Source organism: Nomascus leucogenys, chromosome 8, assembly GCF_006542625.1.
Source record: "Nomascus leucogenys isolate Asia chromosome 8, Asia_NLE_v1, whole genome shotgun sequence".
Classification (NCBI taxonomy): Eukaryota; Metazoa; Chordata; class Mammalia; order Primates; family Hylobatidae; genus Nomascus; species Nomascus leucogenys.
The window spans coordinates 4880139-4900571 of record NC_044388.1 but is presented as its reverse complement, the minus strand read 5'-3'; the positions used below and the strand labels follow the sequence as shown (position 1 = coordinate 4900571).

At 34.6% G+C, this 20433-nt stretch overlaps 1 protein-coding gene across 3 annotated transcripts in view; it reads right to left on the bottom strand.

The window, feature by feature from the left end:
* Positions 1 to 1137: 1137 nt before the first annotated feature.
* Positions 1138 to 20433, bottom strand: part of PLSCR4 (phospholipid scramblase 4) — a 69209-nt gene continuing 49913 nt past the window's right edge. For all 3 annotated transcript variants that reach the window (XM_003265357.4, XM_030816694.1, XM_003265356.4), the window contains 6 exons: positions 15366 to 15601; positions 9736 to 9778; positions 8528 to 8754; positions 5338 to 5499; positions 3859 to 4017; positions 1138 to 3189 (listed from right to left, as the gene is read on the bottom strand). In XM_003265357.4, the coding sequence (XP_003265405.2) occupies positions 3145 to 3189; positions 3859 to 4017; positions 5338 to 5499; positions 8528 to 8754; positions 9736 to 9778; positions 15366 to 15601 (872 nt within the window). In that variant the 3' untranslated portion in view covers positions 1138 to 3144. The remainder of the gene's footprint in view (positions 3190 to 3858; positions 4018 to 5337; positions 5500 to 8527; positions 8755 to 9735; positions 9779 to 15365; positions 15602 to 20433) is intronic.

Sequence of the window (20433 nt, the reverse complement as noted above, 5' to 3'; positions counted from 1 at the left end):
GACAACAGCGAGACTTCGTCTTAAAAAAAAAAAAAAAAAAAAAAAAGTTAAAAGTCTATCTTGCCCACTAGCCTGTGAGCCCCTGAGAGTAAAAATTATATATTTTAACCTTTGTATTTCTCTCTGCCTTAAGAAATAGCTCAGCGTCTGAATTTAGTAAATGTTCAGTAAAGTATTGATGGAATGAAATAGTGGTAAGGATGACAAGAAGTTTTACTGACAACTATAGCAAATATTTCAAATATATATCCACTTACTATGTTTTAATTCATTTAGCAGACACTGAGTAGATACCTACCATGTGCTATTATTAACCATGCCAAGTGTTATCACATAGTATATTATTCTGCCTCACTTGGACTACTTTGGAGTGTATCACTCTGCTTTTCTCTTTTTTGAGATTTACAATTTAAGAGGCCTAGAGGAAAATGGGAAATGCATTCTGTGAAGTTATGGAAAAAGGTCCATTTTTAATATTAGCTATCACTAGCCAAACAGATGATTTTGATATTAGTTTATTAAATCCAGACTTCTTATGGGTTTTCCAAGCTTGCTTCTTTCAATATAAATTAAATCCAACCTTGAACATTGGGGAAAAAAAAGACTGAAAAGTAGCCAGCTGCTCCAACAGATCAATATACCATACTCTAGAATCACCCTGCTTATTCTATACCTGAATTTGATTTAATATCAGTTGGTCAGAAAAAATAAGTCTTGTAACCTGATTTTTGTATAATTTCTGGAAAAAATGGTCATTTAGAAAAAATGTTTAAAATGCATCCTTCACTGACGGTTACAAATTCTAGCAATTTGTCTTCATGATATACTGACATTGAAATTATATTTGAAATTTAAATGTATCTTAGGAGGATTAGAAATAAGTATTTACAAATAACTTGGTCATATAAGAAAGCTAGTTACTACTAAGAAACACTACAGAAATGACTTTAATAATATTAAATTTATATTAGAAAGCAAAGGCCTTGAATAAACCTAATAATCAATAAAAATTACTTCAAAATCCCTGTGAAAAAAGTATTTTAAGATTCAAAGTCAAAAAATAAAAGTGTTTCACTATTAACCATTGTATATTTATTTAAAAGCCATAAACAATATGAAAAAGCATGAAAGCACAAATTCCAGAGAATTTGTTTTTTAATCGACCCCATCAATTTTACACAACAAAATATCATTAAGAAGCATAGAAATCACGTGAATTGTATTAAAACTATGACATATGACAATATTTTATAAAGAAAATTTTAACTCTAAGAGACACAAATATCATAATTTTTAAAAAAAGAAATTAAAAATATCACGTCTTACGCTAAATATATATAGATATATTTATTATGATGCAGCAGGTTTTGGAATATAGGGATTTAGGCAAGTTAAAAATAAAAAGTTTATATGCTTAAACTTTCTGAATATCGTTTGTCTGATTTCCTATTTAAATATCAGACATCATTATAGGAAATACATAGTCTACTTAAGATTGCAATGGTTTCAAATATGGGGCAATTAATATTTTAGAAAGCAGCAACTTTTACTTTTTTTTAAAAAAAAAGCTAGTAGCAGCATGTAAAAATGAGCATTACAAGAAACTCAGAAAAACAAATTTACCCTGAAAAGATGAATATAATTAAAAAACAAAGCACCTTTCATTTCAAAAAGAACTGTAGGCTAAGACCCTCATCTCAGAATAACCCCATCTAAGAACACTCAGGCTTTCTTTATTTAATAAGCAGCAGCAGCAGAATACATCCCATTCTACATACTGACTGTGTTAAAAAAAATGCAGTCCATATGCAGGTGGAAAACTAAAGTGCAACAGAAGCAAGTTAATTAGAGTGTATTCACTTATACACTATGCTTTTAATTAGTTAACACAAAAATGTGTAATTGATAATTTATTATTGGTACTACATATTATTTACTGGCATGCTGTAGACCATAGAGAAATAGAATGTTTGCTGTGTTTTATTATTACTCTGTGTAGATACATATTTATCTATCATGTCAATAAAAAGAAGCAAAGCAGTATTAAGCAGCGGTGGAATTTGTCGCTTTCACTTTTTATAAAGTGCTACATAAAATGTCATATTTCCAAATTTAAAAACGCAACTCCAATTCTTACCATGAGAACAGCATGGTGATCACCAAGGATCTTCTTGAAAAAACAAACAAAACAAAACAAAAAAAAACAATGATTTCTTCTGGGTATCACATCAAATGAGATACAAAGGTGTACTGGGCAATCTTAGAGATTTGGCAACTTATTTTATATATAAGGCATCTGTGATCAAGAGAGGTTATGAATTAAATGTACAAATGTATTATGTATAAATGTATTAAATGCAAGCTTCATATAATGGCACCAATGTCTCTAAGTTGCTCAGAGATCTTGATTGGCTGTGGCCCTGGCCAGCTCCTTTCCTGATAGTCTGATTCTGCCTTCATATATAGGCAGCTCCTGATCATCCATGCCAGTGAACGAGAAAACAAGCACGGAGTATATAAACTTTCACATTACAAAATGTTTTATTTTGTAATAAAATCAAATTTCCCACTGAAACCTTCAAAAACTTTGCAGAATGAGGTTTTGATATATGTGTACAAGTAGTACCTTCTTAGTACAAGAAAATATCATTATTTCTGTCTGCCTGCCTTTTTGTTTTTAAAGATGAAGACTATCATTGAAACAAGTTTGTCTTCAGTCTGAGGACATGCTGACGGAGAGGAAAGGTAGGAAAGGGTTAGGGATAGAAGCCAGGTTATTTTATCCCAACCAAGTCTGCTCTAAAAAGCCTTATTATTTCACTACCTATTAATATGAGAAGTCTGGATTCATTTTCCCTTATCTCATGTTTATAGTGTTTTAAGCTTACTTTGTATATGTTTACTGGGTTAATGAGTCACAGCTTTTTAGGATGAACTCCTATTCTACTAGAGAGATACTCAATTGAAATACACTTTTAGATTGGGTTCTTGCAAGCCCACTCTCAGCTGTCAAAGTTAACACCCAATAAAAATACTCTACAAAGCAAAGAAATACACTTGCAAATAACTGAGTGCTGACTGTAAGCCCAATCCAACTTTTCCATTTTTCAAAATTAACCATAGGTGATGGCTTGCTGTGTCTCTCTATCTTGAACGTTGTGGTGGAGATCTTTCAAAATACATGAAGTCCTGAAATTGGAAAAAGAATTATATGTAGATATATAGATAATTAGGTATAATGCATGCAGTATTATCCTTTGTAATTGATTAGGGGACTCCCCCATTCCAGTTAAAATAAATAAATTTAGGGAAATATTTATGAAGAGGACCTACTGTGAAGAGCAGCTGTTACAAATTTGGAACTGTTAGTTTTCCATTTGAAGTGCCAATTAACTGAATCTCATCATTAAAAAGAGGAAAAACTTCATAATCTAAGGATTGGACAACCCCAAGGAGCACTGACAGGCAAAAAGGAAGGAAGAATGGGGCATCTACTTTAGAGTTATTTCATTAAGAAATCATAGTCTAGGCATTTTTAAGTAGTGAGAATGACAAATTAACATGCAATGATGATAATTATACCCAACGGATACCTAATGTTATCTAAGTACTCTCCTGGTCATTTTACTCACGATAGCTAATATTCATAACCCTGAAAATTGTAAGTATTTTAATCTCCATTTTACAGATGAGGAGACTGAGGCTTGCAAGTGTTAAACACTTTCTAAAACACGTAACTAGTAAGTGGCAGACAGATAAGTTGGGCTGGTTTCAAGGCTTATTCTTTACACTACACTACACTGCTTCTCCATCAGAAAGAACAACTCTCTCAGGATAACTCACAAATAGAAGGCTTACAATGAGGAAGCAAGCTCCAAAAATCATGGCTTTCATCTTCACATCCAGGTCTAGTGGGAAGTGAATGTCAAAATGGTCAGCATCTGCCATCGCTGACAACAAACCATTCCACTTCCGGATAATACTGCCGATGTTGGATACACCATCAAGGGATTTGACCTGGAATGACAAGAATGTGCCTTTATGATGATTGAAACGCTTAGAGGCACGTTTTAATGTTCTGCTTATCAGATAACATAAATACAATGCAGAAAAAGACTATGTAATTATATAATTTGAAATGAGAAAACAATGGCCAAAAAGGGTTAAGTGCCTTGCAACTGGTTAATAACTGAACTGGGGTATATCTTAAAAGTCTCAGACTGCTGCTCTTTCTTCATCTTCAAATGAGTGATTAAGGAACCTTTTAAGAAGAGGTATGATTTGAACTGATTATGAAATTCTTCTCAACATAGCAAAGGGTGGGAATTGGGAGAGAATCACTTCCAATCTAGGGAAACCTATGAGCAAAAACCGGGAAACAAGTACTGTGCACTTCACATCACTTAAGTTTTTGTGAGCCAAATCCACCTTGTCTTCTTAATATATGGCCAGATACCAAAGAGCTTCAGTTTCTAAAAGGGGAAACCTGGCACTTGTCACAGGGAAAATATCCAAATACTAACTTCTAATGTCACTTGGCAATGGGAATGATCACACACACCCTGATCTAGCAATCTGGCTTATCTACATTGCTCTTTTAACAAATAAGCAATGCTTAATGATATAGTAATACAAAATAAGAACTAAGGAAAGTTTCTTGAGTATCATAGGAAACATATGAACAAGCAGTTTGGAGGATGATGAATCTTGCCTAATTGCAAGGCATTCAAAAAATATTCTTTAAGAAGCCTAGGAAATATTTCTAGGAATTTCCTGTGTCAGACTTGTAGGGTAATGAACCAACATTTTGTAGCCAGTAAGATAAAGGCAAAACAAAATAATTTTTCTTTTTATTGAAAAAATGTTATAAGTGTTATCCGATTTCTTGAGGATGCTGACAGACTTGTATCCTGCAAATATGTATTTCCACAGCCTTAGGAGTACTTGGTATGTTCTGTGACATGTTGGGCACCTGCATTACTTAGAGCCTATATTCCCAGCCTAGAAATCTATGGAAAAAAATGGTTAATTACATATAGCCAACAATAGAATAAATGAATTAGGTCAAGCTATTTACTCTCAGAATATTTAATGTTTTAAATGATTTTATTTTTATCGAGCACTGAAGTCATAAAAAAAGCTTTCATTTCGGAAAAACTCAAACAATCTACTAACAATAACTTTAAAATCTTTTGATGTCAACTGGTTAATTAACTCTTTCCTCACACTGTGTTATTCATTCGCATTAAAAAAAAAAAAGTCTACAACTAGATCTTTCCATGGTCTGTTAATATGAGTAGGAAAAATATCAGAAACACTATTTTTACATAGTTTCACCTCAAAAACAGAATCTGAACCACAGCCATAGGTTGAGCATGGCCCACGAACTCTCATCATGTTTTCTTTCTTCTCATTTTGGATGCTGTACACCGCCCTGCACAGGTTCCAATGTTCTGCAACAAAGCCAATGGGGACACCAGGAGGACACTGCACCTCCAGCTGCAAACAAAACAGTGACAGAAGTTAGGATGCTACATGCATACACAAACACACATACACAATCTAGATGTGTCCTCACTCATTCAAAGACCAGCAAAATTATTGTTGGGAGTGACAGCCTTCCATTTTACCCAGGCCATTCTTTGGGTTGTATTTCAGTGAAAAGCTTTAACGGATGAGGTCATGTTTGCCTCTGGGATAGACAGCAGGCTTAATTATGGCTTGTTACATAATGGCCAGTTGTCCAAGTTCAGTGTTGGCAAGCTGCATAAACAGCTAACATTCATAACTCTGAAAAATGTAAGTATTTTAATCTCCATTTTACAGATGAGGAAACTGAGGCTTGCAAGTATTAAACACTTTCTAAAACATGTAACTAGGAAGTTGCACAGAGATAAGTTGGCTTGGTTTCAAGGCTTATTGTTGATACTACACTACACTGCTTCTCCATCAGAAAGAACAATTTTCTCAGGATAAGTCAAAAATAAAACGCTTACAATGAGGAAGGAATGGGCTTCTCCAAGTCAACCTCAGAACTTGGAGATGAGGGGAACCTACACACTTATGATGCTTGCTGTGCTGTAAAAGGGTCCTCTGTCTCCTTCCTAGGAGTCTCATTTCTTCTGACTCAGTCTATGAAACAGTCAAGCTGACTTTTTAGATTTGAAATTGGGTAAAATCATATCTCAGACATGAAAATTATAACAGAAAACAAAAAAAGAGGCATTTTGAAAATTATATATTGTGTAAACAACAAAATGTGTACATGGGTTTATAAAGCCATTTTTTAAAAGTTTTAAAATATTGTCCACTACCCTGTTTTTAGCTATTTAACTTCAACAATATTATTTTGTGAAGAATTAAGATCTTCCTGTTTGATAATAATGAGTCATAAAGATTAAATTATTTGGTAAAAGCCCAAAGTGAAAGTTTTATTGACTATTTCTCTGGTGTTACATGTACTTTCCTAAGAATTTGGGGAAAGGACTACCCAGGACATGGAACAGGACTGCACAGCTTCATAAATTATTAAATTAAGGTATTATTGTTCATATGTATAAATTCACACCTATATACAAATATATAAATTTGAGAGTATCATAGAGCTATCTAAGTTTAAACCTATGAGATAAAAATCAAAATGTACAAAAATAAATTCCTTAAAAATTCATACCATGGTATACTACTCAGCCATAAAAAGGAATGAACTAGTGATGACAGCTTGTATGAATCTCCAGGTAATTACCATGGGTGAAAAAGCCCAATCCTGAAAAGTTACATACTATATGATTCTGTTAAAATAATATTCTTGAAATGACAAGATTATAAAGATAGAGAACAGATTAGTGGTTATTAAGGGCTAGGGACAAAGAGGAGGGAGGAAGGTGGATGTGGTAATAAAAGAGGACTTTTGTGATGATGGAACTGTTTGGTATTTGTATCGTGCTGATGGGAACAGGAATCTACACAAATGATAAAACTGCATAAACTAAATGTATACACACATACACACACACAAACACACACACACAAATTAATAAAGTAAAACTGGAGAAATCTGAAGAAAAAACCTGGGTAAAGTTATGAGACAAAAGTGTCATAAATTGGACTAGGCTTGTAATTTTTTTTAGGAGTAAGGGTCTTGCTTTGTCACCCAGGCTTCGCCAGAGTGAAGTGGTGCAATCATAGGTCACTGCAGCCTCGACATCCTGGGCTCAAGTGATCCTCCTACCTTAGTCACCCAAGTAGCTGGGACCACAGACACACATCACCAGGCCTGGTTAATTTTTTTTATTTTTTATTTTTGTAGAGATGGGGTTTTACTATGTTGCCCAGGCTGATCTCAACCTCCTGGCCTCAAGAGATCCTCCCACCTCAGCTTCTCAAAGTGTTGGAATTACAGGTGTAAACCAGCCTGCCCAGCTGTAATTTTGATTTGCTTTCCTTTATTCTGGCTTCCTATAGTTTCAGAAAGCTGTAACTATAGGCTTTGATTTAAAACAATCTAACTCATAAATATGAAGATAAATGCCTACTATATCCAAAACGATCCAGGATAATAAGTATTCACTTTAGATATGAGGCTGTTATCACAAAGACAGTAATAACAAAGGAGTAAGATATCTGAAAATAGAAAATATTCATTGAGTACTATACTATTTGCTAGGAACTGTGCAGAGGAATTGACTTAATCCCTAAAATGATCATCCTATCCGATAGGTACGATTAATATTTCCATTTTACAGGTAAATAAGGCCCAGGGAGGGTTGTAAAAAATTAATATTTAGTAAAGGATGTGATTTAACAGATCATTTAAGTATTCCAGTAATCCTATGATGTATTGTACTACCCAGTTTATTTATAAGAGCACTGAGGCTCAAACAGGTTAATTAAATTTTACAGATTTAAGTAGGTGACATATCTAGAATTCAGACTCTGTTTGGTATCTCTCCGAAACCACTTTTCTTTTCCCTACAGCAAATAACTTGCTTAGAAATGCACAGATAATGAATAACCACACTGTAACTCAGCACATCTGTACTCTAGTTCCAGCCCTGTCCTTAGCCAAATCTAACACCTCAGCCATTTAGTAATTTTGAGCCACTCTTTATCTGTGGCAAGGTATGGGTTGTGATGGGTACTCTAAACATATTTAAGTCCCTTCCAATTCTAAAAGCATATGTTTATATTTAGCATTGCTTTATCTGGTGATAGGTAGGTATATTTAGATAAATGTGGTAGGTAAATTTCTAATTAAGTAGATGCAACTGATGGAATCATAATTATTGACTACACAATGCCAATTGTGCTTGACCCACTTATTTAAGCACTAAAAAGGAGTAACCAAAAAGAAAAAATCCTCTATGATTTTCCTTAGGTGAGACAATTTGGTTTCCTCCCTCCCCACTATCTTCTTCCATTCTGGCTGGAAGGGCCAGGGAAAATCCTCCCTGTGTAGTGGAAGGAGCACCCTGTGCCGTGGAGTTGCATAAGAAGCAAACTGTGGATCAGACTTCCATTCTCTGACCTCTTGTCTGGCAGAGGGGCAACAGAAGCAACAGCAGGTGCATCTGAAGGGTCTCTGCATTGTCATGATTTCTCGGCCCATACAATCAGTGACCCGGAGGACGAAGGGCCTTAGTGTCCGATAGGCATTCCTGGTAAAGTCATCTGTGTCTTCGGTTACAATGTAAACCATCTGGTCTGAGTTGTTTTTAATATCATATCTATTATTAGTTTCAAAACCTGTCATCACTAAAAAATAAAATGAGAAAGTCATTTTAAATTAGAAACATTTAAAATGGGCCTCAGAAAGTCCTTGTTTAGTATTTCTTAAGGGCTTAAAGCAACATAGCTTTTTTACAGTTTCAGGTGAAATATATAGAATTGATTAGAGTACCCAAAAATCATATTAGCTAAAAGTATTTAAGCAATTGTGAAAATTTAAAACATTTCTTTTAAGAAGTTCAGTGTAAACATTAAAAAAAATTCTACATAAAAGAAAAGATTGAAACAACCATTTTGTTTCAATTCCTGGAGTATCTGAATTCAGAAAACTTTAACTATAAAACCATTTAAAAAAATTATACATTTGACCATTGATTAATCAGTTCACAAAACATGCTTGGAGGAGTAGGGTCATGATTAATTACAAACAAGAAAACAAACCAAGAAAAGTCAAAGGCCCTATGTGGTGGCCAAATGAATGTGCACAATTGGTTTAGTGAGGGTCAGTAGGAGAACAGGCATCTTTTTGACTGAGATCTTTTCTTCTTACTTCCAAAGTGAGGGCAATGGACTACGATTCGGCAGATATGGATTCTATTTCCAGCTCTGCCACTGATTAGCTGACTGTGGTTTAAATGCTATTTCCTGCTCTGGAGGTGATTAGCTGACTGTGGTGTCCCTGGCTAACTCATTTAGTCTCTTGGCTCCTTTTTTTACTCATCTTTGAAAGGTAAATGTGGAGTAGGAACAATGGGTAAAGTGTAGGGCTATTGACCAGATAAAATGTAAGCCCTTTTCAAATCTGAGAGCTTATGATTATATGATGTATAGAAGGAAAAAATTATACAAAATAATTCACTTTATTACTTTCTTGAAGATAGGGTAATAGAGCAGTTTTTTTCTTTGAACCACTAAAACATGATCAATATAAAGAAGGAACTAGATACTGGATAATGCAAATTTCCATCTGATTAAAATACTGCTGAGCACTACAAAAATTATACATACTTTCCAGAGGCTCAAAATGCTGAAGAACATGTATGTTGTCCAACTGTTGGGATAAAGCAAAGCAATTAGAAGACAGAAATAACAGAATTAAAATACCATTGTAAAATAAACTGATGAAATAGATACTAAAGTGCATCAATTGATACCAAAATATATTTTTGAAAGTCAATAGAATCAAAAAAATTTTACCAACTGAAATTAGCTTATCTGCATCTGATCGGATGGATATTAGCAGAGCTGTCCGTATTAGAAAACCACTTTCTTTCAGTACCACTTTAAAAAAGTTGCCTGCTATATCAGAAAAACAAAACATCTCTTTGCTATAGTAATCACATCAGAAGAAACCGTGCTTATAGATTGTACCTAGATAAGTGCCTACTCACTGGTCTCTCTACATGTCATCCATAGCCTGTAGTTGTTAAGTTCAGAACGATTAACATGGACCAGCCATAGAGAAGGGAAGTCTCTCAGTGGCTTAAGGAGAACAAACAAGCCAGGGTGAACCTCACATGGAGTGTCCCATTTTATATTATTTTACAGGTACCTCCAGCAGAGGTTTATACACTGACTTGCATTCACTTGATCTACAAATGCCAGGGTCTTCCCCAGGTGCACACTGTAATAAGGGAAGGGTCTATGATACCAGGAAGCATGTGAATAGGATTAGGGGAAGAGAAAGGAAACATTCTTAGATGGCAACCCACGAAAAGGATGGCTGTACACCATTTGAGAAATTTCTATCTTAGGAATCATTCTAAAGATGAGCAGTTTGATGCGCACATTATCTGTTACATGTGAGAACATTCTAGCAGAAGAAAAGAAACCTTCCTGAGGACACACTGATTATATTTGTATAATTTTACATCATTTAGACCATTAGACCATTCCTAATCCCTGAGCCCAGAACACTGCCTGAAGTGCCATATTTCACCAAACATTGGCTAAGTACATTAATTAATGAAGAATATATGAATGCAGTAATACATGAAATTAAAATAATGTACCTAAACATGAATGTTTTATGGTGTGATTAATTACAGGAGGGTACAAAGGACACAATCCATGCTTAATTAAAATCTTTTTCGTATACAAAAACACAATGACATAAGGAGACCTAAATATGCCTCATAAAATACCACAAGTGGCTACTAAAATGGTTTATAGTCCATTTTAGAAATCTAGGATATTAAAATCTAGAAGTGAAAAGTAAAAATATAAACTATAGGCATACTCTGGAGATACTACAAGTTTGGTTCCAGACCAATGCAATACAGCAATTATTGTAAGAAAGTGAGTCACATGAATGTTTTATTTTCTTATTGAATATAAAATTATGTTTACACTATAATGTAGTCTACAGTGTGTGTAAGAGTATTAATCTAAAAGAAGTACATATCTTAATTTTTAAAAACTTTATTGCTAAAAACTGCTAACAATCATCTGAGACTTCAGCTAGTCACAATCCTCTTGCTGGTACAGGGTCTTATCTCTATGTTAATGACTGCTAACTGGTCAGGGTGGTGATTGCTGAAGCCCAGGTTGGCGGCAGCAATTTCTTAACAAAAGATAATGAAGTTTGCCATATCAATTGACTGACTCTTCTCTCCATGAAAGATTTCCCTGTAGCACGTGATGTTCTTTTTAGTATTTTATCACAGTAGAACTTCCTTCAAAATTGGAGTCAATCCACTTAAAATCTGCCACTGCTTTATCAATTATATGTGTGTAGTATTCTAAAACCTGTTATTTCAACGATGTTCACAGAATTCTCACCAGGAGTAAATTTCATCTCAAGGAAGCACTTTCTTTGCTTATACATAAGAAGCAAGTGCTCATCTGTTAAAGTTGTATCAAGAGTTGCAGTAATTCAGTCACATCTGCAGGTTCCACTTCAAATTCTAGTTCTCTTGCTGTTTCCATCATATCTGAAATTACTTCCTCCACTGAAATCTTGAACTCTTCAAAATCATCCATAAAAGCGGCAATCAACTTCTCCCAAACACCTGTTAATGCTGATATTTTGACCTCTTCCCATGAATTATGAATGTCCTTATTGGCATCTAGAATGGTGAATCCTTTCCACATGGTTTTCAATTTATTTTGCCCAGATCCGTCTGAGAAATGACACCATCTATGGCAACTATAGCCTAACGAAACTCATTTTTTTAACAATAAGACTTGTAAATCGAAATTATACTTTGACCCATGGGCTGCAGAATGGATGCTATGTTAGCAGGCATTAAAAACAACATTAATCTCCTTATACATCTCCATCAGAGCTCTGGGGTGACGAGATGTGTTGTCAGTGAGTAGTAGTGTTTTGCAAGAGACCCTAACAGGGGAGTCAGTCTGTCCTTTGAAGTTTTGACGTCAGGCGTTGACGTCTCCTTTTTAGCTATGAAAGTCCTAGATGACGAGTTAATGGGTGCAGCACACCAACATAGCACGTGTATACATATGTAACAAACCTGCACATTGTGCACATGTACCCTAAAACTTAAAGTATAATAATAATAATAAATAAATAAATAAATAAAAAGAAAGTCCTAGATGGCTTCTTCTCCCAACACAAGGCTGTTGCATCTATATTCAAAATCTGTTGCTTAGTAGAGTCACCTTCATCAATGATCTTATTGTAGCTAGGATCATCTGAAAAACTTACTGCAGCTTCTACATCAGGACTTGCTGCTTCACCTTGCCCTTTTATGTTACAAAAGGGCCTTTTTTCCCCCCTTAAGCCTTGTAAGCCAACCTCTGCCAGCTTCAAACTTTTTTTTTCTGTAGCTTCCTCACCTTTCTCAGCCTACATAGAATTTAGGAGAGATAGGGCTTTGCTCTGAATTATGCTTTGGCTTAAGGAAATGTTGTGACTGGTTTGATCTTCTTTCTAGACCACTAAAACTTTCTCCATATCAGCAATTAGGCTCTTTCACTTTTCACCATTCATATGTTCATTGGAGTAATATCACTTTCAATTTCCTTGAAGAACTTTTCCTTTGCATTCACAGCTTGGCTAACTGGTGCTAGAAGACTAGCTTTTGGCCTATCTCAACTTTCAACATGCCTTCCTCATTAAGCTAAATCATTTCCAGCTTTTTTATTTACAGTGAGAGATGTGCAATTGTTTCTTTCACTTGAACACTCAGAGGCCATCAGAGGATTATTAACTGGCCTAATTTCAATATTATTGTGCCCCTCCCTGGAACTCAATAATATGTGTCTGTCAAGGGGCAGTTCTTTGACAAATTAGTAAAGTCACTGGCAAAGCCAAGACTCTGGAAATAATATAATCGTGCTAATTTGGATGTTTTAGGACTCTTGGTAACCTTGATAAACATTCATGTAATCTTCATGTGAGATCTCAAAAAGACTAGGGTAGATAGAGGAAAAAGATTGGCTCTAGGTCTTGCATTCACACATAAGAAGGTATTTAAGCTAATAACAGCCACATAGCTTTCATCCATTGGGACAGCCCTTTATGTCAAAAATATTAAGCACATTGTGACCCTTATCTCATTAAAAATTCTCCTAACAATCTGATAAGGTAGGCATTGATAATACTATTTTATAGATGATAAAATTCAAGCAGCAAGAGATTAGAAAAGTTTATCAAAGTTTTTGAGTTACTAGAGAGTAGGACAGAATTAAAAACCAGGTTTGTTTGGGTCCAAACCTGTGTTTTGTGTATTTTTTCACTTATTTCTTTAACTCTAAACATTCCTAAAAGGGAAAATTCATAAAATACGTTAAATTAACCTCTGTCAGAATCATAAAAGAAATAAACAGGTTTTTAATATTTAAATAAACAAAGCTATACAATTTGAAAAGACAATTGACTGTAGAAGACGTTAGATTCCCAACTTCTGTATTTATCACCAAGTATAGAAATGAGACTTTCTAAACTTGATAAGCTACAAACATTCTATTATCTTCTGAAATAATGTAGATGTTTACTCTAGCACTTCACCTGAATGAGTGGCTTTGCATTTTGTCAAAATTTTGTCCAAATAATAATTTAGGATAAATTTTGGCTTTTGTAAAATCCAAATTTTCTGGATCCAACTGTATTGACTTCTATACATCAATGCTATAATATTATACAAATAGTTTTCAGCACACAAGATTATCAGGGTCCCTGTCAATATACAGAATTGAAAACAGAAATGACAGAACTCCAGGAAATACTTGGCTGTTGACCAGGGGAGGTAAGTATTAAATTGGGAAGTTTCTTCTTTATAATGTATTTCAGCACTTCCTTTTTCTAAAAACAACAACAAAAAAAGATTCAGAAGGTTCTATGGAATCTCCAATAAAGTAGTCTCCCTCTTATCCTCAGGGGATACTTTCCAAGCCCCCAGTGGATACCTGAAACCACAGATTGTACCAAATCCTGTATATACTATGCATAAATTTTTCTTTTCTTCTTTACAATTTCATGGACATATTAATTTTACTGTAGATCTTAGTAACCTTAGCATAGGAATTTTTTTTATTATTAAGTCAAAAACCTTCACTTTTACATGTAAAGGAAGACCTTATGGCCTCTCTTTGGTCTTTCCTTGACATATCCAAATTCCCAGCATTACTACTCTTGTGCTTTGGAGACATAATTAAGTAAAATAAGTTACTTCAATGCAAGCACTGTGATACTGTAAGTCAATCTGATAACCAAGATGGCTACTAGTAGTGACTCTGGGTCTGTATACTATGGATAACATGTACAGCGTGGATACACTGGACAAAGGAATGATACATTTGCCAGGCAGAACACAGCAGGACTGTGCAAGATTTCATCATGCTACTCAGAATAAATTTAAAATTTATGAATGGTTTATTTCTGGAATTTTCCATTTAATATTTTTGGAACCTGGTTGACCACGGGTAACTGAAACTGTAGGGATCAACGCCACAAATAAAAGGTGTCTACTCTGCCAGCTTTATCTTATTTTCCATTAAGCAGGTTTTTTAGTTTCAGACATGGGTTTTTAAACAAAACTATTTGTGCACAAACTTCCCATATTACCCCAGTTTTTGATCTGGATGTCTTGGTGGCAGCAGAATATCTATATAGATGTTAATTAGGGAGTTATTGTGTTGTATAAAGGGGGTCTCTGGAACTTGGCCTGAAGCAATATTCTTTGCAGGGTCCATTATTTTTATTTATATTGTATGTTTTTGGGGGTGACAAGAGTAACTAATGAAAATGACGGGTGGTGGTAAAAAGCAATGGGCTAAGGCACTCAGTAATTTACCCACTGTATTGTGTTTTGTTCTCTTTTGTGCTGCTTTTTTTGATGTTAACTGTTTACTTCCAGCAAATAACATAACTATCCTCTATGATAGTTTTTCTATTTCTATTTGTACAATTCTTTCAAGAAAACATCTTGAATGCCTTGAAGTTCAACATAAATCCTTATGAAAAACATACTCATCCCACTATAAACATCCTTGTACTTGCTGTTTCCCCTTCATATTTCTGAAACTGGTATCACTATTCTTATAGTTTCACAAATGGCATCTGTCATCACTGACCTATCTCCTTTATTCACTCTGTTCTGCTTTTTTTCTCTTTTTGTTGGATCCCTATGGTCACATTTCATAAGAAAATAATTTGTATTTTCATGGAGTACCTGAACTAAGTATTCCAGACCAGGAGGGCAGTTTGCCATAGGAGTTGGCCCTGGCATCCATGTGATTGGAATAGACTGATTTGGCATAGGATATTTGCCAGGCTGATACCGGACAGGATGGGTACCACCAACTGGCTGGTACAAAGGGAAGGTACTGGGTTGCTGTGGACTGTAGTATCCCATAGGCAAGCCTCCTGGGTAGTCTGTAGGTGGAGGGACAGCTGTTCCAGGGGGTCCTGTGTTCAAAAGAAATCAAAGCGTTATATATTATTAACACTGTAAGTTAGCATAACCTTTTACATGAGATGAAATAGATCACATGACATCCACTTAAATATAACAACTTGTTCCATTTTGATTGACACTTTATGCAGATCATTGTTGCATATGACTCAACGATGTATTAGGGAGACTTATTTACATATTAATTCATTTAATCCTCTTAAACCTTATAAGATAATTATTCCTATTTCAATGGTACAAAAATAAGTTTTGAAACATTAGAAGAAACATGTTAGCTTCTTAATAAATTAGGTTCCTCCTTGGAGATAATAAACTTACATAATGAGGTTGTAGTGGGATTAATTACTAATGTATTAATTACTAACACATAGTTACTAACATATAATTACTCCTGCAAATTTTTATTATGTCTATTGTTACTGCTTATGGTTACATACATAATGTTTACTTTATTTCAAAGGAATGCTTTTAATGAATATTTTAGGTTGCCTTGATCCCATCACTTGTACCTATCTTCATCATCGAGTTCTCAGACTGGTCCCCAACCCTGACCTCTTTTAGATTCAATTTCTTGAAGTTATTTTCTTAGTAGTTGTGCTGCTATAACAAAATACCACAAACTGTGTGGCTTAAACAACAAGCATTTCTTTCTTACAGTTCTGGAGGCTGGGAAGTTCAAAGACAAATGTTAGCATGGTCAAACCTGGTGAGAGACTTTCCTGGTGTGCAGATGTTCACCTCCTTGCTATATGCTCAGAGTGAAGGGGGAGAGAGAGAGACAGAAAGAGAGAATCCCTCTCATGTCTCCTCTTATAGGGCATAAGTGCCATCATGGGGGCTCCACTCTTTTGATTTAATTTTCTCTGAAAGGCCCCACTTCCAAGTAACATCACATTGGGAAATGGGGCTTCAATATTTGAATTTGGGGGGCATATAAACATTCAGCCCACAGCACTTATCCCCCTACCATTTCTCCCCATTCCACCTTCAATCAGAGATCTGATGAATTATCTTTGTCATTATAAGTCCGTCAAGGAACCTAGATTTCCTTAAATGGATACAACATTTTATCATGCTTTAAGAGCACAGTCTACATATTCAATGCAATTCCCATCAAAATACTATCATCATTCTTCACAGAACTACAAAAAACAATCCTAAAATTCATATGCAACCAAAAAAGAGCCTGCATAGCCAAAGCAAAACTAAGTAGGTGAAAAGAACAAATCTGGAGGCATCACATTACTTGATTTCAAATGATACTATAAGGACACAGTCACCAAAACAAGATGGTACTGGTATAAAAATAGGCACATAGACCAATGGAACAGAATAGGGAACCCAAAAATAAACCCAAATACAGCCAACTGATCTTTGGACAAAGCAAACAAAACACAAAGTGGGGAAAGGACACCCTGTTCAACAAATGGTGCTGGGATAATTGGCTAGCCACATGTATGAGAATGAAACTGGATCCTCATCTCTCACCTTACACAAAAATCAACACAAGATGGATCAAGGACTTAAATCTAAGACCTGAAACTATAAAAATTCTAGAATATAATATCAGAAAAACCCTTCTAGATATTGGCTTAGGCAAAGACTTCATGACCAAAACCCAAAAGCAAATGCAACAAAAGCAATGATAAATAGGTGGGACTTAATTAAACTAAAGAGCTTTTGCACAGCAAAAAGAACAGTCAGCAGAGTAAACAGACAACCCAGAGTGGGAGAAAATCTTCACAATCTATACCTCTGACAAAGGACTAATAACCAGAATCTACAAGGAACTCAAACAAATTAGCAAGAAAATACAAACAATCCCATCAAAAAGTGGGCTAAGGACATGAATAGACAATTCTCAAACGAAGATACACAAATGGGCAACAAACATATGAAAAAATACTGAGCATCACTAATGATCAGGGAAATGTAAATCAAAACTGCAATGTAATAACATCTTATTCCCGCAAGAATGGCCATAATAAAAAAATCAACAAATAATAGATGTTGACATGGATGCGGTGAACAGGGAACACTTCTACACTGCTGGTGGGAATGTAAACCAGTATAACCACTATGGAAAACAGTGTGGAGATTCCTTAAAGAACTAAAAGTAGAACTACCATTTGATCCAGCAATCCCACTACTGGGGTATTTATCCAGAGGAAAAGAAGTCAAAAAAGATACTTGCATATGCATGTTTATAGCAGCACAATTCACTGCTATAATACGGAACTAGCCCAAATGCCCATCAATCAACGAGTGGATAAAGAAAAATGTGATATATATATATCATATATATATATATATATATATATGATGGAATACTACTCAGCCATAAAAAGGAATGTATTAATGGCATTCACAGCAACCTGGATGCGATTGGAGACTATTATACTAAGGAAAGTAATTCAGGAATGGAAAACCAAACATCGTATATTCTCACATGTAAGTGGGAGCTAAGCTATGAGGATGCAAAGGCATAGAAATGATAGAATGGAATGGACTTTGGGGGCTCGGGGAATGATGGGAAGGGGTTGAGGGATAAAAGGCTACAAATTGGGTTCAGTGTATACTGCTTGGCTAATGGGTGCACCAGAATCTCACAAATCACCACTAAAGAACTTACTCATGTAACCAAATACCACCTGTTCCCTAAAAACCTATGGAAATAAAATATTTTTTTAAAAGAGTACTCATAAAAATGAATAAGTACACAACAGCTAATGTAGCTAATGTTTGACTTTAGGAATTTTTTTATCAAGGTCTCTTAAGATAAGCAGTGGTAACTTTGCATTTCACTATGATTTTTTTAAATTCAAAGAATTGCCAACAATAAGTATGAGAATGCCATTACTGCCTATCTATCTAGGTCTGGAATTTTTTGAATAACTGATCATTATTAATTTATTTTTGTTTATTTATGTTTGTTAATTTATTTTGTTTCACTTCCCAAGTTTTTAAGATTAATTAAAATTTATAAATAACTGGATCTTGGTTGTCTACCCAGAAATATGCAACAGACCCTAACTTACTGCTAAGGTGTTGTAGCTCTAACTGAAATCCTGTGAGTAGTAGAGCCACAAGCAGCCCATAATTGATGTTCTCTGAACTGTCGGGAAGGCCAGGCTCAGATAAAGAAAGGTTTTTCTCCTTTAATAGAGAATTTAAGGAATAACATCCTGTGGTTGAAAACAAAATACATTATGTAAGTCAAGATATTTTATGTTAAGATTTCAGTATAGTCGTCCCTTGATATTCTTAAAGGATTGGTTCCAGGACTCCCTCAAATACCAAAACCTACAAATGCTTAAGTCCCTTATATAAAACGGTGTAGTACTTGCATGTAACCTACTCACAGCCTCCCATATACTTTAAATGATGTCTAGATTACTTATAATAGCTAATACAATGTAAATGCTAATATAAATTGTTTTCATGTTATTTTTATTGTATGATTTTGTCATTTTTAATTGTGCTTTTAAAATATTTTTAATTCACACTTTTTTGAATCCATGGATGAAGAATTCACAAATATAGGGGTCCAACTGTGGACCTATTTTAGTTTAAATTAAATAAAAACTTTTTATTAGCAGGGAATACTAGCTAAGATTTGAACTGTAAAATCTAAAGTCTTGGTGACAAGACATGAAGGCAATTTTTAAAAATGGAACTAGATTTTCAAAGGCAGATATTTAAATTTACAGAAAAAAATCACCTCAACACAGTTTCTTAAATTGTGGCTCAATATACCAACTCCTTCAAAATAATCTGGAGTTCCTAGTAAAATTCCAGATTCTGGGGATCATTCCAATGTATTGCATCAGGACTTCTATGGCAAAACTTGAGATTAACAAAACATTTTATTTCATTGATCCTTTTTTAAAATGTACAATTCAGTGGTTTTAAGTATATTCTCAAAGTTGTGCAACCATCACTGCCACCTAAACCCAGAATTTTCATTATACCAGAAAGAACACCCATACCCATGAGCAGCAATTTCCATCTCCTCTTCCCCGTAGTCCCTGAAAACCACTACTATCTGTGGATTTGCCTAATCTACACTTTTCATATAAATGAAAACATACAATAGGCCTTTATGTCTGTTTTTTTTTTACACTTAGCATGTTTTCAAGGTTCATCCATGTTGTAGCACATATAAGTACTTAATTCCATTTTATGGCTAAGTAGTATTCTATTGTGTGGATATATCACATTTTAGGTGTCCTTTAATCAGTCAATGGACATTTAGGTTGTTTTCACTCTGGGCCATTATAAATAACACTGCTGTGATCCTCCATGTACAAGTTTTAGTGTGGACATATGTTTTCAGTTCTCTAGCAAAGAGTGAAATTAGCTGAAATATTTGGTAACTGCATTATTAACTGCCAAACAGTTTTCCAAAGTGGCTTTACAATTTTACGTCCACTTGCAAATATGAGAGTTCTACTTTCTCCACATCCTCCACCAATACTTGTTATTGTCTGTTTTTATTTTAGTCATCTTAGTGGGTATGAAGTTGTATCTTATTGTGATTTTTACTTGCATTTTTCTGATTACTAATGATGTTCAGCATCTTTTCATGTGCTTATTGGCCATTTGTATATCTCCTTTGGAGAACTATCTATTAAATCTTTTGCCTACTTTAAAACTGAATCATTTGTCTTTTTATTGTTGCATTCTAAATGTTTTTTATAGATTCAAGATAAAAGTCTCTTGCCAGATAGTTTGCAAGTGTTTTCTCTCATTTTGTAGGTTGTCTTTTCTCTTTGATAGTGTCCTTAGATATGCAAACCTTTTTAATTGTTATGAAGTCAAATTT